Below are 25,036 nucleotides of genomic sequence, written 5' to 3'. Positions count from 1 at the left end.
CCGAGGGGCGCGGGGAGGAGCTTCGCGCTCTGGGTGAACGCCCGTCTGACGCGCTCGTTGGCCTCGCGACCGCTGCGCGCGAGCCGGGTGTCCCCGCGGCGGGCGGCGGCGGTGGTACGCGGAGGGGGCGGAGGGAGCCCGCGCAGGCGGCGGCGGCTGCGGCACTGAAATGGCGGAGACTGTGGCGGACACCCGGCGGCTCATCACCAAGCCGCAGAATCTGAACGACGCCTACGGGCCGCCCAGCAACTTCCTCGAGATCGATGTGAGCAACCCGCAGACGGTGGGGGTCGGCCGGGGCCGCTTTACCACCTACGAGATCAGGGTCAAGGTGAGGCTGACTTTCCCCTCTCGAAAGACCCCTCTCGCCGGCCCAGGTCGCCCCCAACCGACCAGGAGCGGATCCTTGCCGGCTGCCGCGGCCGCCCGGGCTGGGAGCCCCCGACTGCCGCGGTGGGAAAGTCCTGTCCACGGCGGGGTCGCGGCCGGGGCCCCCCTCCGTGGAGGGTTTCCTTGGGGGCGTCTAGAGTGAGCCCGCGGTGGCACTTGGAGAAGGTGCTGGAAGACGAGGGCGTGGGTTGGGCGCCGCTGGCCCCTCCGGCAGCCGATCTGGGAATGACATTTGAGCTGGAAAGGGGTAGATCTTTCCAGAACACATCCTTTCACCGGGAGGGGAGGTAGATGTGGCTGAGAGACGGGGTTTGCGCATAGTTGAAGCTGCCCGGTTTTCTTTTGCTGGAGACTTTCCCCGGAGATGGTCCAAACACGGGGGTTGCTCCAGGCCTTTCCCGAGCTACCAAGCCTAGGTTGTACACTCGTGTGGACAGAACCTAAAGGGAGTTCACAGAAGCCTGACGAATTGGGTAGGGCTGAGCCAGGCCAGTAGCGTGATTGGAAATGAGTGACCATAGCGCTGTGGGCTACCTTTGTGCTAAAGGGTAAGGTGTGGGGATTGTCGCCTACCTCATAATCCAAAACTACAAATGCTTTAAGAAAAGCCTAATCAAGTAGGGATTTTGCACTCTTAATTTGGAGATTTGCACTTCACTGAATGAAGGAATCAGTTGAAGTAGAAACACACTTATAATTTCATAACTAGTATTTGTTGGCAATAAGTAATTCACATGATTTGAAAGATTAGTAATTGAGAATAGTGCTTCACTTTCATTCTAGTTCAGGATTAAAGAACTTGTTCATGTATGGAAGTATGTTTTTAATTAATTGCACAAAACGAATCTAGCTGTTAAAGACAACAAATTATTAAAATTTAAGCATAAGAATTTAGCCTTAGAGTAATCAAAATTTACATAGCGAGTTACTATTAATATTTAAGTGGAGTGCTCATTGACTTATGTGCTTTTTTGTGTAGTTAAAAAAACAACATAAACCTTACCATCTTAACCATTTTTAAGTATACACTTCAGTACTGTTAAGTATAGTTACATTGTTGTGAAATGTAAGCTATTTTTGAAAAGTTATTTACTTAGGTAATGTTGAAAAATTTATTAATCAGCAGGCTTTAAGATATGAAAATGTTTAATATTACAACTCACCCTGTCTCCCTAGGGATGTGTAAAGTGTGAGCCATAAATAGTGTTGGAGCAAAACCGCAAAATCCAGGCTCCTGTATGGCTTGTGAAGTACATCAGCATGTAAATCTAGTAAAAAAGAGAGGCTTTCTTTCCAGCTTTAGGAATGATTTTGGGTTCCCTTAAATATAAGGCAGGTGTTTCAATCAAAAGAACTTCCTCTTTTACCTTTATTGGCCAGCATGCTTTCCTTTATTTCTTGAGCTAAAACAGAACTTGGTATTCCTGTTTCTGAACTTCCATAGCTAGTACTTCCTGTCATACAACTGAAGCAGAATCTCCTGCCTACACTTCCTCTATTTAATTACTTTGTCTGTTTATTTTGCTAAGTGCATTATATTAAATGGGGTCTGGTACAATAATTCATTGTTTTAAAAATACATCTTATACCTCAGTACCAAATAGCTACTGTGACACTTAAAAATAGTCTCTGGCATTATTTGCATTTAAGAGAACAATCCATTTTAAGAGTGATTGATGAATTACTGAATTAACAAAGTATAAGTCTGCACTGGTTTGTATTTTTATATAAACCAGTTTGTTGAGTGCTGATGACTGTTACAGTTCCAAATGCAGGTGCCCTCTAAGAAAATGTAATCAAGTTTCTAATGCTTATGAAATGCCAGTGGGGTTAATTTTTTGTATGTAATGTGTGTAACAAGAAACTCAAGACACCATATAATAAAATATTGGATAATATTTAAGTAGAATGAGTTTTGAGAGTAATTAGTCTTGTATTAAGATAGAATGACCAATGAAATGGCTAGGTAAATCATTTTGTAATTTTACTACTATTTTTCTAAACTGTTGGTACTCTCCTAGCATGCACTATTTTGATGTTGAATTTGCCATTTGGCAAACAATTTAATATACCAGCATTTGGACTCCCAAACTGTCTTATAGTTGCTCTCTAATTCTGGTCTTGACAAAAACGTTCAATTTTATAGGATCTGATTGAAATTACTCTAAATCACAGAGTAATTTTATCTGGATGGTGGCACTTTAGAATGCAAGTTTCCTAATCTCCATTTATCTTTTGGTTTGAGGACAGTGTTTAAGACTATTAGGATCACTTGATTGATATCTCTGAGCTTTTTGAAAATAATTGGTACAGTGTTAATGTTTTTTAAATTGTTCTAATGGGTAGGTATATCAGAAAGCACTATAGTAATGAAAGGTTTAGGAAAGCTCAGGGTCTAGAATTATTTTGGCATATTAAAGGGAAGACTAAAGGGGAAATTCATTCATCGTTTATGAATTTTGTGCTATACTGTAGCTCAATTTTCAGGAGAGTTTAAATTAAGATCTATTATACCTAGAGACAGTGGTTTTGAATAGGAATGAAGTTAAGAATCTTTATTGAGCTCTAGGAGAGCTCTGAATTCAAATAGATTTATCTTTTTTTTTTTTTTTTAAAGATTTATTTATTTATTTATACAAGCACTGGGTATAGTCAGAAGCGCGGGAGGGTGAGAGAATTCACCAGAGCCAGAGTGGGGAACAGAACAGGCAGAATGACGAAGTACACTGCTGAGGGGAGCAGCGGGCGGCAGGAAAGGTCTGCGTACCATGTGGGACCCTTGCTCGGTGGCCGGGGATTGAACCGGTGCTGCAGAGGCTGTGGGCAGCTTCACAGCCCAGCACTCAACCGCTGCGCCACTGGGGAGGCCCAGATTTATCATTTTTTAGCAGAGTAAGGTACAAAACCTAAGTTCTGTTTTCCTCTGTCAAATAGGTATGATAAGAATACCTACCTCATAGGACTAACGGAGATAATGCTCATAAAATCTTTAGCACAGTGGCTAGTATATAATAAGCACTCAAAGTTTAACCTCTTTCTAAATGCAGATATCTTCTAATTTAAAAGTTAGTGATCAACTGTATTTTCTGTGTTAACACTCAGCTGATTTACTAAAATTGTAGGATTTCCTCACCAAGAAACCTACTTGGCATGAAAGTATATTTTCATTGAGGTACGTCCGGTATATAAAAGAATACTGTTTAGTATTTAACAAAATAGACTTAAAATGTTTTGAATTTTTACACATTTTGTGTGACTGGAAAATTGATTCATTGAGACCACACTAAATTTCACATTTTAAACCAAGAATTAATGGAATGCTCAATGTTTTAAGTTAGTATGTTTCCTTTGCTTGTGTTAGTATTTTCCCCAGTTTTATTGAGCTATAATTGACCTGTAATATTGTGTTAGTTGAAAGTGAAAATGATTTGATATAAGTATATATGAAGACATGATACTGCAGTAAGTCAGTTAACATCCCTCACCTCATACAGTTACAAGAGTAACCATTTGAAGTGAGGCAAATTAAAACAGAACTAATTGGTAAAGTTTACTGAAAAACATTTTGATAAGGGTGGTCAGTAAAAGTAGTGTCTAAGCTGTATTGGCATTTTTTTCTGGCCAGTTTTTCTCTGGGTGAGTCCTTGTATCTTAAATTGGGAGTCATTAATATCCAAGTCAGACCGAAAGCTAAGAAATAAATTCTAAGACTTGTCTTCAGGTTTTTTTTTTTTTTTTAAGATTTATTTATTTATGCATAAAAGAGCTGGGGTGCAGGCCAGATATGGCAGGGGTGGGTGGGGAGGGAGAGGATTCACGAAAGACAGAGTGGGGAGCAGAACAGGCAGATTGACTGAAATACACTGCTGAGGGGAGCAGTGGGCGAGACAGGAGAGGTCTGCTGCACCATGTGGGTAGCTCCCTGGCTGGGGATCAAACTTGTGCTACTGTGGCTGCTGATAGCTTCATAGTGCTCAGACTTAACCCCTTGCACCAACAGGGAGGCCCTGTCTTTAGGTTTTATATAAGCATATATTATTAGCCAAAAAATATATTTTAAAAATCAAGGACATATGAAGAATCTTTGTATCTTTATTGATTTGCCATAAGATGTCTGATGTATAACTTTGCCTCCAGCTACAGCTGATTGGCAGGATTTCCATCAAGGAAAGGTATTTAACTGGCCTTGAAGATTCTGTTCTTACCTAACCATCCCTTAGGATGGGTGAGAGGGAAGAGGTAGCAATTTAAAGGTTGCCCTGTTATATTGGCTTATTAGGGACTCTGTTCTGTATTATGCATTTTACCAGATAAAAGAATCAAGACACAGAGGTTGTCTCTCATCCAAAGTAAATTGTCTAATTAGTTAGATTTGAAGTATTCTGGTCCTGGTTCAGAACTGCTTTACAACTGCATTTCATTTAATTCAAAATAGCACATTAGGGCCTCCCCGGTGGCACAGCCGTTGAGCGCTGGGTTGCGAAGCTGCCCGCGGCCTCTGCAGCACCAGTTCTATCCCTAGCTGCTCCCCGGCCACCGGAGGAGGGTCCCACATGGCGCGCAGACCTCTCCTGCCACCCGCTGCTCCCCTCAGCAGTGTACTTCGGTCCTTCTGCCTGCTCTGCTCCCCGCTCTGGCTCGGTGAATTCTCTCACCCTCCCGTGCTTCTGACTGTACCCAGTGCTTGTATAAATAAATATTAAAAAAAAATAGCACATTAAACCTTTGTTATCTACAACCTAGTGTTGGGGTACCCTCAAGTGTCTAGCCCTTTGAAGGAAATTCCAGTGTTAGCATCCTTGAGAGCTGGGAGTTGACTTTCCAGTAATCCATAGTAGGTAAGATGCACCCAGGAGAAATAAAAACTAAAAAGAATTTACTGTTCTATTCTGTGATGAGATGGCCTGAAGAAAAAGTTTGGTAGATAGGCTAGTGATGCTTATTTTAAAATAGTGAGTTTTTTTCCTACCTGAAAAGTGAAGGTATATATTACTTAAGTAACAATGATGTTCAAGGCATTGTGCTATAATTTAATCTTTGAGGTAACCAAATAGTAGATAATGACCCTGTTTTGCAGATGTAGCAGCTGAGCTCACTGTTGATCCTCATCTCTTATCTCTTCCTCATTTTTACTGTATGCTCTTGTCCTACTAAATGGCCAGTATCTCCCAATTTAGTGAGTTCTTTTGTGTCCTGGCCATACTTCCTCTTATGTTAAAGAAACAATCTTTTTCTAGTAATCTCATCTGACTACCACTGCGTGTCTGCAGGACTCAGCCTTAATATCACCTTTTTAGAGATTTTGCTGATTCCTCGAATCTGAATTGGATTTCCTTCCTCTGTGCCCATTTTGCTGTATTAGTATTGAGCTGTTTGCTTGACTTTGACTTCTTTTAGTTCCTATATTTCCTACTCTTAGCTCCTCGAGGACAGGAACTGTCACAGTCATTCTTACTCAATGCTTGGCACCTGTGGACACGTAAGAATAAATGAAATTTAGAGAAGTTAAATGCAATAAATCCTCACTCAGTGTTATTGGTACCTTCTTGGAAACTGTGACTTTAAGCAAAACAGCCTATAATGAAACCAATTTACCATAACCTGATTGCTATAAAAAAGGGTAAAGTTTGTATAGCATATTTCTAGTCACAGAAACCTCACCAAATGTGTAAATAATGATCCAAATACTTCTAATATTAAACAATAATTTGTATTCCCTCATTCACTTTTCAGCACACATATTCCAATTCAGGGTTGTGAGCCTTGTGGCCAGACCTGTCCTGCAGCTCAGGGAACAAAATGGAACAAACTTTGGACAGGATACCCTTCCATAGTTGGGTGCACACACCTCCACACAAGACCAGGACCATTTAGACATTCCAGTGAATATAATGTGCATGTCTTTGGAAGGTGGGAGGAAACCAGAGGGAGTACCCAGAGAAAATCCAAGCAGACATGGGAACACCATGCTGACTCCACACAGATGGTGTCCCCAACAGGGAATTAATTTTTTTCTCGTCATTGTTACAAAAAAAATGTTATTTGAGGGCCTACTGTAGCTTGTTGCAGCTACTAAATGGCAAGACTGTGATTTGAATGTAGATTTTCTGACCCTCAGAGCCCATACCTTTTCACCCACTCTCCCCTGAGGAGCTTTTGAAATTGCCATGATCTTTTATAATTGAGTTGGGGGTAGCATTTGGGAAGTGGTAATTTAAAAAGCTCCCCAACAAGGTCACTTTACTAATATGTAGCAGAGATTATTTCTAGTTGCACCATATTCTCTGTGTCTGACAGGCAGCAGAGAAGTTTGAGAAAAATTTATGGAGCCACACTGATAGCCTTGATAGGATTTTATAAAAGGATGCCTGAGAAAAGAAAACAGCAGATCCTGACAGTGGAGAGGAAAATCAGTGATGTTTGCCAAAGATAGAACACTGTTTTTGGAGAGGAGGAAATTTAGATACCAGCGAAAGCTTACCAGTCTATATACAGCTTAGTTTGGGGGAAGAAGAGGCATGGGACTATATTCAGCCAAACCAGTTTTTATGTCCTGTCTTGGAACACCCATGTCTGTGTCCCTTATAATAATTGTGGAAGTAAGCCAGAAGTTAAGAGAATATAAAATAGACACTGGGTTGTTAGAAAAGTCATGACACATTTTTGCAACAGAAAACAGAGAAAAAATACATCATGACTTTTCTGACAACCAAATATCTATTGATATATACTTGATATTTTATAAATACTACCACTCTACATCTTGAACATATAAAAGTGCTTAACTTAACTTATAATTATCTTAGTAATTTCATATAGTAGAAATTTTCCTCTCCTTACCTTTACAGTCATGCTACACCCACCCTAAAACAAAAGGGCTGTTAATTTTAGATATTTGATATGTACCATATTACACTGCTTCCATGTAAGCAGAGCCAGTAATTTTTTTTTAAGATTTATTTATTTATGCATACAAGAACTGCGGTATAGGCCAGAAGTGTCTGGGGGGGTAAGAGGATTCACCAGAGACAGAATGGGGAACAGAACAGACAGATTGACTGAAATACACTGCTGAGGGGAGCAGCGGGCGAGTCAGGAGAGGTCTGCTGCGCTATGTGGGTTGCTCCCTGGCTGGGGTTCGAACTCATGCTGCAGTGGCTATGGATGGCTACATAGGATGCGCCATTAGGGAGGCCCGCCAGTAATTTTTTTGAACATCAAATAAGAAAAATGATGTCTAAAAAAAATAATCTTAGTGTTGCTATTTACTGAGTCCTTAGTTAAATGACTTAAAACTTTCAACTAAAGTTCTACTTTAAAGAAATATATTACTTAGGACCTTAGAATTTTTACATGATAGTAAAATATGACATTTGCTGTAGCTTTCCAGATGGTTGCATTAATTAAGATACTTCAAAAATAGATGTTTGTGGGGCCTCCTCAGTGGCGCAGCGGTTGAGCGCTGGGTTGTAAAGCTGCCTGCAACCTCTGCAGCGCCGGTTCAATCCCCAGCCTCCAGCGAGGGTCCCACATGGCGCGCAGACCTCTCCTGCTGCCCGCCGCTCCCCTCAGCTGTGTACTTCGTCAGTCTGCCTGTTCTGTTCTCCGCTCTGGCTCTGGTGAATTCTCTCTCCCTCCCGTGCTTCTAACTGTACCCAGTGCTTGTATAAATAAATAAATCTTAAAAAAAAAAAAATTTGTAATGCTGGAAAGGCAAAACTTTAAAACAAAAAAAAAATAGATGTTTGTTGTTTTGGGTTGTTTGTATTTTTTTCCCCCACATGAAGTGGTTTCAGAGGGCCCAAGACTTCTATTCTGTCATGACTCAGCTCCCAATATCACATCCATTTACTAGCTAAAGGAAAGACATTCCTACCTCATTGTCACATGCAAGGAAACTGGGAAATTTAGTCTAGCTGGCCAGCTATAGGAAAAAAAGGAAGAACACTGATCTTTGCTACAGTAGCAAGCAAGTGATAGGGGTTAACCCTTCTAGGGTGTGACTTTAACAACACTCTAGTCATCTCTTATTTCATTCCCTTTTTTGCTGATGCCTGAAATTTCAATGTTTAGAGAAAGCACTGTAAGACATAAGATTGAGTTCTGGTTACTTTTGATGATTTCAAATGTCAATATGAGTTTTGATCTCTTTCTGAGAATTAATTATGATAAGTAGAAAAATATTGTAAGAATGAAGATATGACATCTGATGGGGTTTGCTTTTGGGATTGGGGTTGGGTTAGAGGTACTGAAAATATATGACTAACATTTTTTGCTTTTGATAAATGTTGAAAACAATGTAGGCAGTTACTTAGGATCAGCATTTTAGTTGATGACATTAATGATGGAGTATATAATTTGAGATATCAAAATAAGTGAGATCCATGTCTTTCAATTTTTACAAAATTACTTTGTGTCTAACTATTGAAATATCACTGTCTAATTCTTTGCTCTCTTAACTTTGATTTTATCGCTGATATGTCATCTGTGTTTGCTTGGTTTTCCTAAAATTATTTCCACATCTACCACCTACAACTAATTTGTGCTCTGTGTGTATATGTTTTTCCTAATCCCAAGGATGAGTGTCTCTGCTCTGTAGTAAATTTGGGGATTCTAATCTATATAGAGGAATAAGGGAGTCTTAATATTCCCCTCCTTGTATTTAGTTTTCAGTATCTTTCCTTTTTCTTGCTTTGACATTAGTTATCTTCAGGTGGAAATAGAAGTAGATAAAAATTTTTGTTGGCCGGTCACATCCCTGTTCCACCATGCATGGTCAATCTATCACCAGGTCTTTATTTAAATTTATATCCAGGGCTTCCCTGGTGGCACAGGGGGTTAAGACACAACCTAGGAAGCTATCTGCAGCCACTGCAGCACAAGTTTGATCCCTGGCAGGGGAGCTACCCACATGGCACAGCAGACCTCTCCTGACTCGCCCGCTGCTCCCCTCAGCAGTGTAATTCAGTCGATCTGCCTGTTCTCTTCTCCACTCTGTCTCTGGTGAATCCTCTCACCACCCCCCCCCAAACACACACACCTCTGGCCTGTACATTATGCTCTTGTATGCATAAATAAATAATCTTTTAAAAAAAATAAATTTATATCCAAAGATTCCCCATACTATGTAATTGGGGACATTTTTAAAACACAAATGAATCTACAGCAGAGGTCACCAAGCTGTGGGTTTCCCTATTTTGTAAATAAAGTTTTATTGGAACACATTACCTGTTTGTTTTCATTATTATTTATGACCATTGTTGCACCTAAAGGGCAGCATTGGGCCTCCCCGCTGGCACAGCGGTTGAGTGCTGGGTTGCGAAGCTGCCCCCAGCCTCTGCAGCACCAGTTTGATCCCTAGCGCCAGGCAAGGGTCCCGCATGGCGCGACAGACCTCTCCTGCCGCCCACTACTCCCCTCACAGTGTACTTCAGTCTGTCTGCTCCGCTCCCCGTTCTGGCTCTGGTGAATTTTCTCACCCTCCCGTGCTTCTGACTGTATACAATGCTTGTATAAATAAATATTTTTTTTTTTTAAAAAAGGGCAGCATTGAATACTGGGGTCAACCTAAAATATTTTTCGTCTTAGCCTTTTTCTTAACAGTTTGCCGATCCCTAGTCTAAAGTTTATTATGTAGCATTGAAGGGGAAATCAAAAGCACTTGGAAAAATCTTAATTTCAATACAGAGGACTGTGAAAAAAATGTTCAATTTAGGATGCCAATAGTAAATGATTGAGGAAAATAATAGTTAAGTATAGCATTGTTAGTTAGTTTTTCTTTCCTTATGTATTCATCAAATACCATTCGGATCTTAAAACACAGCCCTTTGCTAGGTGCTGAATGAAATGTTAGATACAATTTTTTCCTTCTAGAGAGCAGTTTTTGTAAACATAAAAACTAACTTTGTGAACTACTAGATTTCATCTACTGTTCATATTATGGCCAACCACAGTGATTTTTCAGTTTATAAAGCTTATTTTCACACTCAAAATTTTTTTTTTTAATGGCAAAATAAACATCTTTTATTTGTACTTATATAGTCTAAACCAACTAAGCCAAGGGGTACTGTTATCAGGATGCATCAACACAAAACAACTTTCTAAAATATGCACAAACAAATTAGGGGGTATAATAACACAGAACCAAGTGGACAGAGGTAATCAATGAAGCACATCATAACTTAACCCTTCACCTTGACAACTGAGGTTTTTAACTAGTCTCCCAATCCCAGAAAAGAATCCTTCATATTACATAGCTTTGTGTTTTAGCTTCCTATTTTTGAGGTTAGATACTAGATCCCAAAGATATTCAGACAAGTATCATATCTAGATATCTATAGTAGAGACAACTTTTATGATGCCCTGCAGTCGAGCCCTCAGAAACCTCTGAAACTTCGGATTCAGTATTCAAATGTGCAGCCCCCACCTCACCCCACCCTACCCACTCACACTCGTTGGCACACTAGGCATGTTGAGAACCAGGCTATAAAGGCAGAAATACAGAACTCTTAAAAGAAAAATCCTAGGAGAAGTAACAGCCACTGCCCAAATTGAGGATATATAAATATACCCATTTTCACACATCTTCAGACTGTGCATTCATGGAATAATTCGGGAATAAATCCATGATTTGCTGGGTACTAAAATACTTAGTGGGTGGCTGTATAATGTTATGGTTTTCCCCACAAATTTCCAAGGTGGCCTCCAAATCACTGAGAGAGAATTTTTTTTTTTTTTTAATTTTTTTTTTTTTATAGAGGCATGTTTTTATTTATTTATTTGTTTGTTTGTTTGTTCGTTCGTTTTTGTTTATACATGCACTGGGTACAGTCAGAAGCGCGGGAGGGTGAGAGAATTCACCAGAGCCAGAGCAGGGAGCAGAGCAGGCAGAAGGACTGAAGTACACTGCTGAGGGGAGCAGCGGGCGGCAGGAGAGGTCTGCACGCCATGTGGGACCCTCCTCCGGTGGCCGGGGAGCAGCCGGGGATCGAACCGGCGCCGCAGAGGTCGCCGGCAGCTTCGCAACCCAGCGCTCAACCGCTGCGCCACCGGGGAGGCCCTGAGAGAGAAATTTTGTTGGAGCTGGAGCAAGGGTGGCAGGGGGTCCTCCCCAGAGCTGAGGAATGAACTGTTCCAGGTCTGATGGTTCCAGCTCTGGTTGTTCCAAGGCTGAGCACACCAGGGCTGGTGGCTCCAGGGCTGGCTGCCCCAAGGTGGGTTACTCCAGGTCTGGTTGCTCCATATTGGAAGGCTTTCAGGAGCGTTCATCAGGCAACCCTGGTGATAGGAATAGAGACTGGTGTAGTCTGTAGGTGCCGAGAGCTGAGTCACACCGCTCTTTGGCCAGCTGCTCCTCTGCCACCTCTTACATTTCATTCTCTGATTTTGGAACCAGGTCTTTACCTGTTTGTAACTGAGGTTCAGGAGACTGGAAAGTTCTTGCATCTGCTGAAGGCTGAGGTATTTCTGTCTTTGAAATCTGTCATTGAGCACACACAGCTGGGTCTGTGAGAACACAGTTCTGCTCTTCTGTTTCTTGACCGGGACCCTATCTTCCCTCTTCCCTGTGTTGTTCTCTCCAGAAGTGGAGAGGAGTTTGACTCTGGGACTGGTGGCAGAATCAGGGCTGTCCTGAATAAGCAGATCCATGGAGGAAGGAAGAGGAGAGACATTCTCCATGTGGGGCATCTCAGCGGAGGGCTGAAGCAAGGATGGATAATTTTCTTCAGATTCATAAACCTCAGGCATTGGCGAAGACTCTCCAGAATTGGATGTTTCTGGGCAAGGCAGGCTTTGGGGACTAACTGGATCCATGCTCATGTTGTAGAGTTGAAGGAGAGGGGAAAAAACCAAAGAGCTAGATTGTCTGAAAGACCCAGGTTTAAGTGTCTAGGAGGAAGAGCTTAAGAGAAATATCACAACTTCTATAGGTGTAAAAACATTCAAAAAAGAGGGGGTGAAGTGAGCCCACACAGCAGTAAGAGGAGCCAAGAAACCTAATGTAGCCTCACACTCAAAATTTTTAACAAACTGCTTTGAATAATCATTTAAAGAAAGTTGGTACTGAAAAAATTAATAAGCAGCTAATTCATAGTGGTTTAGGGTCATCCCTTAAGCCAGTGGCAAAATTGAAGGTGATGTGTGACTAAACAAACTGTAGTCTAGACAGGGTAATGGCTTAGATTATTTTTAGCCCGGAATAAATTTCTTATACCATGTCAGCATTTAAGGTTTTGTGTTACATGTTTACATTTAATGTTTTGTCTTAACATGTTAATCATTTACATATTAAGGCAGGATGCTGCTACTAAATGACTTCCTGTTTAAAATTCTACTAGTTGAACTATTGACATGGGTAAGTTTAATGACTGAGTTGCAGAAGGAGATTAAGTTAAAAATTAAGAAATTGAGAGCCTTGGCCTCCCCGGTGGCGCAGCGGTTGAGCGCTGGGTTGCGAAGCTGCCCGCAGCCTCTGCAGCGCTGGTTCGATCCCCAGCTGCTCCCCAGCCACCGGAGGAGGGTCCCACATGGCGCGCAGACCTCTCCTGCCGCCCGCTGCTCCCCTCAGCAGTGTCTTCGGTCCTTCTGCCTGCTCTCCTCCCCACTCTGGTTCTGGTGAATTCTCTCACCCTCCCGCGCTTCTGACTGTATCCAGTGCTTATATGTATAAATAAATAAATCTTTAAAAAAAAAAAAAAGAAAGAAATTGAGGGCCTCCCTGGTGGCGCAAGGGGTGAAGACGCAACTTATGAAGCTGTCCACAGTCTCTGCAGCACCAGTTCCATCCCCAGGCCTGCCAGGGAGCAGCCCACATGGTGCAGCAGACCTCTCCTGTCTCACCCGCTGCCCTCAGCAGTGTACTTCGGTCAGTCTGCCTGTTCTGTTCCCCACTCTGTCTCTGGTGAATCCTCTCACCACCCCCCCACACCTCTGGCCTGTACCCCAGCTCTTGTATGCATAAATAAATCTTTTTCAAAATTAAGAAATTGATATTAGCTCTTAAAATGTCTCAGACATCTTTCACTCATTAATCTACAGGTATTTCTCAAGAAATGGCTGTGTTCCAGCCAGTATTGTAGGTAATTTCTCCTGTATTTTCTTTGATACATTTTTAGTTATCTGTCTTTTTTTATTTCCATTTAGAACAGATCATAGATATAGATGATTTGATTAACAAGAGTCATTTTTTTAACCTGATTATATTTTGTGATATAGCCAGCAGAGTTTACCTGCTGTTCTCCTCCCAGACTTAACCTTATGACCTTCCTTTATTCCTCTTGATAAAAATATGTGTACATAGTATATAGGTTGACCTTCATGTTAAACCAGTATTGTATGTTAGCTATGCGTAACACCACATCTAAACTTAATGACTTAAAACAGTGATTTATTTCCCATCATTTTGTGGGTTGGCTGGTCTACTTTTCTGCTTGTGTCCTGTGCTCATTTATCTAGCAGTTTTCCACTGGAGAATTTGCATGTCTGATGTCTGGCATTAAATGCCAGGCTATTCCTTGGGATGCCTTTACAATAGCTTCTCATTCTCCAGTAGGCTAGCTGACTTCCTCATATAACAGTCTTAGAATAGCATTCCAAAAAGATGAAGATGGAAGTTGTAGGATTTCTTGAGTTTTTGGTTCTGAAGCTTATTTGCCACTTCTACCTCATGCTGTTGGTCAAAGCGAGACATGATGCTAGTCCAGATTCAAGGAGTGGGGACTTCCACTCCATTTTTGATGGGAGGATTTTCAAAGATTTTATGGCAACATTTTTCTACCATACATTATTCATTAGTTAGGAATCTTCAAATGCCATAGCTAGTGGTTTAGCTGTGACTTGGCTGACTGTAATAAGCAGAATAGTGACTCCCCAGAAATATTGACTTCCTAATAACCGGAACCAGTGAGTTTGTTACATGGCAAAAATGATTTCACTGGTATGATTAAGTTAAGGATCTTGTGATATGAAGATTGACCTGGATTACCTGGGTGCAACAAATGTAATCACAAGACTCCTTTTAAATGAAACAGGCAGGGGAGTCAGTAATAAGAGATGTGACAAAGCAGAGGTCTTAGTGATACAGTTATAACTTTGAAAATGGGGGAAAAGACAATGAACTAAAAAATGCAGGCGATCTCTTTGAAGCTAGAAACGGCAAGGGAGTGAGTTCTCCCCTAGATACCTCAGAATGACTGAAGACTGATGACAACTTGATTTAGCCCAATAAGACCAAATTTCAGACTTAAGACCTCCAAAATTGTAAGATAGTGAATCCATGTTATTATTTTTACTATATGACTTACTACTTTTTCCCCTTTTGATTTGTTTTTTTTTACCAGCACCATCCCTTAATACTCTTTTGATCATTTCTCTGTCCCCTTTACTCTTATTCTCAGAAACCTAACTTTATTAGTGTCCCCTAGGTTTTTTTTTCCTTTTTTAAAATGTATATATATTTTACATCACTGTTCATTTTAAACAATGCTTGCTTCCCCTCCCCCTCTCAGGTGTAGTCCCCATAGAATTTCCTTCACCAATTCACCAAGTATAAACCAGAAACATCCTGTAGGGGAGGAGAGAGAGGGATTTGAGGGAGTTAGGGAGGAGCAATGGGGACTGTGGTGATAGTGTCCCCTAGTTTTTAATAGGTATTTTGTGTTGTTAAATTAGTTGCCTTGTGAAAGTTTAATACTTGTTTTTGTCATTCTGACTTGCTTTACTACCCATAATTCCCTTGAATTCCTTGCATTTCACTTCAGACATTCACCATTCAGTAGAATGTCTTTTTAATATTCTTATGTTTTCTTTGCCTTGTAAAAGCTTTAAATTTAAGGTAATCCCAAATATTTTTGTTTTTATTTTCCTTGTCATTGGGGTTGAGTCTCCAAAAAGAGTTTTTTCATTAATGTCATGAAACATATTGCTAATGTTTCCTTTTATGTATCTTATTATTGTGGGCCTTACATCTGAGTCTTTAATACATTCATTTATTTTTTTTTCAAGTTAAATGTTTATTATTGAACTGTTTCTTATTTTCCTGTCAGGCTGTTGCTTCACCTTACAGAAACAGCAAATGCAATATATTGTAAAATTAAGATAGTAGTGTTCATCTGACACTGTAAAACTTTTCTCTGCTGCTAGTTAAAGATCTTTCCAGTGAAAGATCATTAAGTACTTTGACCCAAAGCCAGGCATAAATATAAGCAAGTTGCAAAGTTATATAAGGCTTAAGATAACAGTGTTATCCTTGAATTACATAATTTTTATGACTGGTTTTTGCCAGATAACTTCAGATTTCTGAATATTATAATTGGAGCCTAGCCTAAAAATAATAGGGTGTTGTGGAAAAGATGCATATTGTGTTTATCTGTAATAATTAGAAAGTTAAGGAATATTTTCTTCCAGTCACATTGTTATATATTTCCTTTTTTCTATTAGTATTGCTACAAGTTGGGACTTTTCTTGCTTCTTAACGTGAGCCTATATTGCAGTTATCTTCCATTTTAAGATCCTTCTGGCAGTATCCCATGGATCGGTATAGCTTGTATCATTTTCATTAGTCTTGAGGGTTTTTTTATTTCTACTTTAATTCCATTGCTATTAAGCAATATATTGTTTAGTCTTCATATAATTATGGGGTTTTTTTCCTGTTTTTTTTTGTTGTTGTTGTTGTTGCTTTTTTTTTTTTTTTTTTTTTTTAATTTGGAGTGTTATAACCTTGTGCATATGTACACATGTTCTACTCACCCCGCACCAGTGGGTTTTGTTTTTTAAGTAGATTTCTAGCTTTATGACATTATGATCAGAAAAACAACTCTTATGAATCCAGTCTTCCTAATTTATTGATGATTGACTTGTGTCCCAACAGATAGTCTATACTTCAAAATGTTCCATATGAAAAATGTATATACAGCGGTTTTGGGGTTGAGTATTTGTTAAACCTATTTGTTCTAGCTTCTTATTTAAAGCTGTTGTTTTCTTATTTTTTTCTCTGTCTCCCTTCATCAGAATTCAGCACCACTGACTTCTCACTACCCCTCTCCTTCTAGTCCACAAAGATGTTTACCACGGGTGTAGAAAAATAATTTTCATGGAAGACATGGAGTGTTTATCTTACTTTGAGTTAATAAACTGTAAAGGATTTTTTTTTCCCAAATTAATTTTTGGGTTGTTTATCCTTGTTACTATCTAATATCTTTCCATTTTGAGAAAAGGCTAACTCCTCAGGCTCGACAGGTATAAAGGTTTTTTTTTATTGTTTTTTTTAAAGATTTATTTATTTATGCATACAAGAGCTGACGTACAGGCCAGAGATGCAGGGGCTGAGAGGATTCACCAGAGACAGAGTGGGGAACAGAACAGGCAGACTTATCGAAATACATTGTTGAGGGGAGCAGTGGGCGAGACAGGAGAGTTCAGCTTGGCCATGTAGGTTGCTCTCTAGATGGCCTGGGATGAAACTCATGCTGCAGAGGCTGCAGATTGCTTCATAGTGAGGTGCTTACCTTCATAGTGAGGTGCTCCCTTGCGCCACCAGGGAGGCCCTCGACAGCTATAAAGTTATGAGAGCTAGGTGATGAATACTTTAGAGTCTATTGGCTTGTGATTAAAATTTAGCCTACAAAGAGTTTCATACTTTATTGTCAGACCTTTGACCCCCATAATCCCCAGCAAGGGTTTGGAAGCAATAATATCATCCATTTATCACGCATATTAACAATAGTTTGATTTTCACAACTTGTGATTCTGGGTGTCAAAGTCTAAAATATATTTTAAGTATTTTAATAATAAATGTGTAATGGCACAATTTCTTCTGATGTCACAAGATTCTTTCTGTTTTGAGAAGAAATCTTCACCTTCAGGTGATCCTTTCAAATGAGCAAATGCAATCTGTTGGGTTTTTTTAAGATTTATTTATTTTTATACAAGAGCTGGGGTACAGGCCAGAGGTACGGGAGGGTGAGAGGATTCACCAGAGACAGAGCAGAGAGCAGAACAGGCAGACAACCGAAATACACTGCTGAGGGCAGCAGCTGGCGCAACAGGAGAGGTCTGCCACGCGATGTGGGAATCTCCCTGGCCAGCTGGGAATCAATCCCATGCTGTAGAGGCTGTGGACAGCTTTACAGCACTGCGCTCAACCCACTGCACCACCGGGGAGGCCCATCAAATGAGTAAATGCAGTCTTTATAAAACGCCCAAATCAGTTATGACAGGATGGATTTTTAAACCTAATTTAAAAGATTATGTAAGAAATTTGTGTCAGATATGTAAAGCACCCAGCGCTTCCTAATGAAAAACATTGAAGAATGTCAAAACCAAAGAAGCATTGTAGATAATACGGAATCTGATAACACATTTACAGAATTAAGAAAAACTTCATAGGTCTAAGAACTCCATGAGTTCAATGGATTATTTTAAAAGAATGTTCTTTGATCTCCCTTTCTTAGAGCTTTTGATTTGCATTTGAATAAAACTATAATACAGTAGCCATATGTTTTTAAAAGTCTCTTAAGCAATAAGAGTATATAGTACTTGTTGAAATATTCATAAAATGCTTGAAATTTTTAAATCATGACACCTGCTTTGGGTCACGTACTGCAACTATAGTGTGCCTTAGGAGCAGAAACTTTGAACTTGAACTTGGGTAAGAACCTCACTCTACCCGTATTGGACTTATGACCCTGAGCAAGTTACATAGCTCCTCTATTTGAGTTTCTTCACTCATAAAATGAACCTCAGAGGTTCAATATGATACAGTATTTGCCCTACATTAAGTATCCAATAAGTGATAATGTATACAAAATAATAATAGTTCTTGTATAATTATCTTCATTTTAAAGATAATGCTTCTAAGATTTAGAGACGGAAACTAACTTGACATGGTCATACTATAAATGATTCCAGAAGAGGTCTTGAACCCAGGTCTGCTTGAATAGTTTATCTGTTCTCTGTTTCTTCCCGCTTCAGAAATGGTGTCACAAATTTGCGATTAGCTTCTATTATGCTAAGCCTGTAATCCTACAAAGCAAACTTTGAAAAAATAGATATGATGATGATATATTTTTGTTTGCACCATCCCCTGCCCCCAAAAAGCCTCTCAGAAACTTCTACTAAAAGTAATAACAATTGTGTGAACCTTACATATGTCCCTAAGATATTACCTTAATGCCTCTAACTTTGAATATCTTAAGTGAATGGAAAAAACAGATTTTAAACCCTTAATCCACAAAAAATTAAATATCTTAACTTTGAAAACTTTGGATACATAATAGTGTCCGCAGTCATAAAAGTAGACTAAGAAAATTTCTATTACCTTTAAAGTCTCTTAAACCTAAAAGATGATATACACGTCTTTATCATAATAATATACTCCCCATATTGCATATTATCTTATAGAAACTTCCCCTAAGATATCTAGCACCCTAATGTCTCTCTCCTTACCCTGACCTATCCTTGTCTGTATAAAGTCTGATAAGGCAGGTCCTGTGTCCATGTTCATTGTAGTGTTAGTGTTCATGGTAGATTCTTAATTAATACCTTTTATGCTGTATACTTATTAGCATTCTAAGCAACATCAGTTTAATGATTTCTGTGTGAGACTTCATAATTAATATTTACATATGTCATGCCTTAAAATATCTTATTTACTACACTATTACAGTGTGGTCAGGGAGTTAAAGGTTAAGTATCTGGAATAATTCCTTTTCTTACAAACTTCATAACTCAGGGGAGAAGGCACGGAAGGGAAATTATGAGGAGAAAAAAGACTAGCCACAGTACTCAGAAATTAAATTGTGAGGAAAAGAACCAAAGTACCCTGCTCTCCAGCCCTGCCTCAAACATTGATTATACCTAATGTTTAAAGAAGTTATGTTGACCAGAAAAAATTTTTTAATTTTGCTGACCTAATTATTTTATTGAAACCTTTAACAGTGGGATGCATCGTCTCTTGTGACCTGCGTTCTTAGGCATGACTTATTAAAAGAATTCTTAGAGAGCTACTGTTTCTAATACAAATAAATTGTGTTAACGATATATGTACTTAGAGGTTTTTAGAACAATACCCTGGTATTTTGTGAAAAGAATAAAGTATTGTAATGGCAAGTGCTATTATAAACATTTCAAATTTAAATATAAAACATTTAAAATATACATAGGCATAGGCCCTCCCTGGTGGAGCAAGGGGTTAAGCACCGTACTATGAAGCAATCCTCAGCCTCTGCAGCACGAGTTCGATCCCCAGCCAGCCAGGGAGCAACCCACATGGCGCAGCAGACCTCTCCTGTCTCACCCGCTGCTCCCCTCATCAGTGCATTTCAGTAGATCTGCCCGTTCTGTTCCCCACTCTGTCTCTGGTGAATCACCCCTGCATCTCTGGCCTGTACCCCAGTTCTTGTATGCATAAATAAATAAATCTTTAAAAAATAAAATAAAATATACATGCATATATAGTATTTAATATTGTTAACTAATATTTAATAAATAGTATTTAATATTGTTTGTTACAATTATAGCTGATCACTCTGACTAGAATAGGAAGGAATCAACGTAGGTATCACTTATGACTTACGAGAAGTAAAACTCATTAAATACCTTTTTTCCTGTTACAGTTTTTCAGATAATATTTCATTCTTTGAAAAAACACCCAGCATCGTTGTTTCATAATATAGATGACAAACTATTTCATGTTACCACTTAGAAGTTTATCAAGTTATTTTAGAGAAAGCAACTCATTCTTAAGTTACAAGTTTTGTTTTAGAACCTTGTCTGTTTACAGTAAAAAAAATATCAGCTCATTTTAATCAGCTTCTTAAATTATGTAGAAATTAACTATTTTGGATTTTCTGAGAACCTCAGCTACTCAGAGCATAGTCAAGAGCTAATAAGGAAGGGCCTCTCCGGTGGCGCAGCGGTTGAGTGCAGGGCTGAGAAGCTGTCTGCAACCTCTGCAGCGCCGGTTCAATCCCTGGCCACCGGCGAGGGTCCCACATGGCGCGCAGACCTCTCCTGCTGCCCACTGCTCCCCTCAGCTGTGTATTTCGTCAGTCTGTCTGTTCTGCTCCCTACTCTGGCTCTGGTGAATTCTTTCGCCCTCCCGCGCTTCTGACTGTACCCAGTGCTTGTATAAATAAATAAATAAATCTTTAAAAAAAAACAAACCAAAAAAGCTAATAAGGAAGCAAAGAAGTAAAAAGTTAAAACACATGTTAGAGCTGTACTTTTTAGGTACCACATTTTTGTATATAAAATACTGCCCTCCAGTATGCTTCTTTCTTGTTTAGCATCTGAAGTCAAGCTACTGATTCAGTTTCAATTGCTGTGTGACTCAAAAGCCACTCAAAAGTTGGTGGCTTAAAACAATTAACACTCATGGGCCTCCCCTGGTGGCACAGCAGTTGAGCGCTGGACTGCGAAGCGGCCCACATGGTGCAACAGACCTCTCCTGCCGCCCACTGCTCCCCTCAGCAGTGTATTTCGTCAGTCTGCCTGTTCTGTTCCCTGCTCTAGCTCTGGTGAATTCTCTCACCCTCCTGCGCTTCTGACTGTATCCAGTGCTTGTATAAATAAATAAATAAATAAATAAATCTTAAGGAAAAAAAAAAAACTACACTCATTTTATCACACTTCAGCTGTTTGGTCAGGTCTTAGAAAGAACAGCTTATCTCTATTCCACTTGATACCTGCTGGGGCAGCTTTACTGTGGCTGGAGAATTTAGTTCTAAGATGACTCATTCATATGATTGACTAGCAAATTGGTGCTGGCTACCACCTGGGGAACTCAGCTAGGAATGTTGATCAGGTCCCGAGTTTCCTTCAGGGGGGTAGTTGGACTTCTAACAGAATAATGGTGGCTGGGTTTTAAGAGATGCTGTCTTTTGAACAGATGTTCCAAGAGGATAAGCCCCAGTGCACAAGTTATTTGCTAAGATACTGTCAATTAGAGGTGGTCATATGCCCAAGCCCACATGGGAGAGAATATAGAAAGATACTGAGAAGCATGGTTTATTGAAGGCCATCAAAGTAATTAACAACTACAGTTATGTACCTCCCCAGTCTATAGCAAAGTACTGATAATCAGATTCCACTTCAGACTAATTTGACTGAAATTCTCTAGATCATGGCTTGGGGGGTTTTGTGTGAGTGTGTGTGTTTAAAACTCCTGAGATGATTCTTAAAATTAGGCATGTTGGGAAGATACAAATAGTTTTCCACTTTTAAATTTATTCAGAACAGGTCTTAAGCTATTAGGCATTTTTCTTTACATAATTTATAGGATTATGTAAATGTTCATGAACTGTTATGAAAGGATTTTTTTTATATACTAGGATTGTTACTGCAAAATTCCATTAAAAGACTGCTCACTGAAAACTTTTCATGAGCTTGCAAATAAAACTTGTTGCCAATTCACAAAGAATATGGGTAAAAAAGAAAAGTACATGGAATTACTTGGGTTTTGCATTAAACCAGGATTGAGCATTTCTTCTCTACTATTTTGGGAATTACACCATAAAGGATACTTCTTTTGAAAGGGAAATTGTATCACTGGAAGACCATGTCCTTATTAAAAAAAAAAAAAAAACAGTAAAAAGAAAAACTAAACTAAATACCTTGGCTTAGTGACAATCTACATTTCAAAGGTTCTCCCGACTAAAAGCTTATTCTTCACTAAATGACTTCTCCCTAGCCATATTTAGAGTTCATCTAGGTTATAAACCATATCTCTGGTTATTCATGCAATTCCAGATTGGGTAAAACAAGTATCAAAAGTACTGAAGGGTGAGTTAATAACTTAAGCACTTCTCAGCTTATCCTTCATCTCTAGATGTAGATACTTGAAGAAATACAACCATTTAGTGAGAACTGTAGTGGGGCATCCATTTACATCTCTTAGGATTGGTTGAGTAGAGTATGGTATATTGAGTATACTTTTGATGTCGTTGCCAGTCTCTTTTTTCAAATGTGCACGTGACACTATCTGAAGAAATAGTAGAAACACCTAGTAAACATTTTTCTAATATCTATTGTTAAGCTATATTCAGGTAACCACATTTTCAGGCTTGGTTTTCTGCTTGACTATCAGTGATAATCAAGTTACATACAGGGTATCTGTGAGCTGCTGACTTTGATAGGTCAGCCTGTGTAATTAAGTGTGTAAGACCCAGCTTTTTGGAAACCAGTAATGTGGTAGTTTCCTCTGTTTAGACTTGAAGGGAGTACTTGTTTTAGAGCCCTATATCATGGTTTCAAAAATCTGTTCTTTAGTATATAATTCTTTAGTTTGAATTTCTGATATTTTACCCTATGTAATTAGTAATGCGTGTAGGCAATGGCTGGTTTCACTTTTATATAAATAAGAGTCTCTTATCAGGCATACAGACATCTCTTAAAGATTACATCCCTTTGGAGTTTTATTTCTGGCATATTATTAGAACAAATAACAACAAAATATTTAATAGTTCTCTGAAGAGATTTTTATTCTTATTCTTTAATAGTTTTCTGAATACTCCAGGTATTGTATAGTTTCAGTTCATTGCCTTTCTGTGAACCAAGTAAAATACATTCTCCTCTTGTAAATGAGAGTTAAGAGGCATAAAAGCTTGAGAATTACTCTGAATTTTTCCTCAAACATGGCTGCATTATAACTGGATAGATCTTAAATCTTCTGTTTAATATTTTTTTTTAAATTAACAAATCATGAGCATTTAGTACTTATATATCTGTGTGTTCACACTGTATTTGGCAGAGAATAAGACTTTTCTGCTATAAGCTGGTGTCTCTCCTAATAGTTAAAATCAGGCAAATAACTTCACCTTAAAATATGACTTTTCCGGGCCTCCCCTGGTGGTGCAGCGGTTGAGCACTGGGCTGCAAAGCTGCCTGCAGCCTCTGCAGCGCTGTTTCGATCCCCTGCCACTGGCGAGGGTCCCACATGGCGCGACAGACCTTTCCTGCCACGCCCGCTGCTCCCCTCAGCAGTGTATTTCGTCAGTCTGCCTGTTCTGTTCCCCACTCTGGCCCCACTCTTGTATGCATAAATAAATAAATCTTTTTTTTTTTAAATTTATTTATTTATGCATACAAGAGCTGGGGTACAGGCCAGAGATGCAGGGGGTGAGAGGATTCACCAGAGCCAGAGTGGGGAACACAACGGGCACATTGACTGAAGTACTCTGCTGAGGGGAGCAGTAGGCGAGTCAGGAGAGGTCTGCTGCACCTTGTGGGTTGCTCCCTGGCTGGCTGGGAATTGAACTCATGCTGCAGAGGCTGCGGATTGCTTCATTGTGCGGTCCTTAACCCCTTGCGCCACCAGGAAGGCCCTGTATTTCTTTTTTTTTTTTTTAATGGAGACATTTAGAGCTATAAATTTCCCTCCAGTCATTGCTTTAGCTGCTAGCTGATCTTTAGAACCAGTCAGATGAGGTGTGACAATAGTTTCTAAATTTGTGGAACTTTATTTTATTTTTTTTTTAAGATTTATTTATTTATGCATATAAGAACTGGGGTATAGGCCAGAGGCATGGGGGGTGAGAGGATTTACCAGAGACAGAGTGGGGAACAGAACAGGCAGAGCTGAAATACACTGCTGAGGGGAGCAGTGGGCGAGACAGGAGAGGTCTGCTGCGCCATGTGGGTTGCTTCCTGGCCAGGAATTGAACTTGTGTTGCAGTGGCTGCGGATCACTTCATAGGTTGCGTCTTAACCCCTTGTGCCACCAGGGAGGCCCCTGTGGAACTTTATTTTAAAGGACCTGTTTCCCTAGAAACTGACACAGTTGTTCTGAGTTGGGCCTTAGAACTGTTTCTTTTTTTGAAGACTTCCTAGATTATTTCCATTTGAAAACTTAATGGGCTGTACCCTCATTGTACTCATGCACCTTTCCATAATTATGTTGTGCTCCCATTTAAGAAATTGTCTCCAGCAACCCAGGTATTTCTGAACCATAACCAGGTCTTTGTTTTCATGGTAGGCTAAGATAAGGAGTAGAGAGTTTGAAGTTTCTTCGCTCTGACTTTTTAACATTGCTGTGATTTTAAAAACTCCTTTCAGTGCCACATGTGAACTACTACTATTTTGTCTTCTGCCTCTTTTGTTATAAAAAAGGTCATCTATTTTCTTTAAAAAAATGCTATTAGACATTATGGTCAAGGATTGTGGTTGCTTTGGTAGTTGGCATGGTGTGGTAACATACCTCTGAAGAGGTGAGATCCAAATTTATATTTAATTTCTGTATTTGGAATATTACAGCAATGATATATCATTGTTTTAGTAAGTATACATTATTTTCTAATCATCCTAATAAAATTCATATTTAATTTCTGGTAAAAAAAATGCTATTAGGTAGTGATAGCAAATTAGTACATAGTGATTAACAAAGGCATATTTTGAATGTGAAATAGAATTGTTTTTATAGAATTTATGCATTCCAGGCAACAAGTTCAACGTTTTTAGGGGCTTTTTGTTAGTCATAGCCTTCACCTAATGTTAAATTATTTTTATCATCTTCATCTGTGTCCTACAGTATAGTTGACTCCATGTTTTAAAAGAATGCGGGCCAAATTAATGGTCAGTTCCTTTATGCTTTTTTAACTATGCAAACAGCAGCATACTGTTCTGAAACTCTTCAGTTGTTTTTTCTTAATTT

At 39.4% G+C, this 25,036-nt stretch overlaps 2 protein-coding genes across 2 annotated transcripts in view; one reads left to right on the top strand and one right to left on the bottom strand.

Moving 5' to 3' along the window:
• Window positions 1–57: 57 nt before the first annotated feature.
• The window catches only part of SNX3 (sorting nexin 3), a 40,136-nt gene continuing 15,157 nt past the window's right edge, over window positions 58–25,036 (top strand). The window contains exon 1 of the mRNA XM_037520182.2: window positions 58–331. Within this exon, the coding sequence (XP_037376079.1) occupies window positions 170–331 (162 nt within the window). The 5' untranslated portion in view covers window positions 58–169. The remainder of the gene's footprint in view (window positions 332–25,036) is intronic.
• LOC119252752 (homeobox protein NANOG-like) lies at window positions 10,966–12,390 on the bottom strand. Its single transcript, XM_054699078.1, has 2 exons — window positions 11,435–12,390; window positions 10,966–11,102 (listed from the first exon to the last, which is right to left on the bottom strand). Exons 1-2 carry the CDS (start codon window positions 12,208–12,210, stop codon window positions 10,967–10,969), a joined length of 912 nt encoding a protein of 303 aa, XP_054555053.1. The 5' UTR covers window positions 12,211–12,390; the 3' UTR covers window position 10,966.

Source organism: Talpa occidentalis, unplaced genomic scaffold (genome assembly GCF_014898055.3).
Source record: "Talpa occidentalis isolate TD23 unplaced genomic scaffold, MPIMG_talOcc4v2.1 talOcc4.2, whole genome shotgun sequence".
In the NCBI taxonomy this organism is placed as follows: Eukaryota; Metazoa; Chordata; class Mammalia; order Eulipotyphla; family Talpidae; genus Talpa; species Talpa occidentalis.
The sequence above is the reverse complement of the archived record's forward strand: the minus strand, read 5'-3'. Positions and strand labels throughout refer to the sequence as shown.

Bases quoted from the DNA above. Each gene is read 5' to 3' on its own strand.
- LOC119252752 (XM_054699078.1), bottom strand. From the start codon at position 12,210: ATGAGCATGGATCCAGTTAGTCCCCAAAGCCTGCCTTGCCCAGAAACA. The intron at 11,103-11,434 runs GCAGCGGTTGAG...ATTCTCTCTCAG, and splicing joins CTCAGGGCCTCCCCGGTGGC to TGATTTGGAGGCCACCTTGG.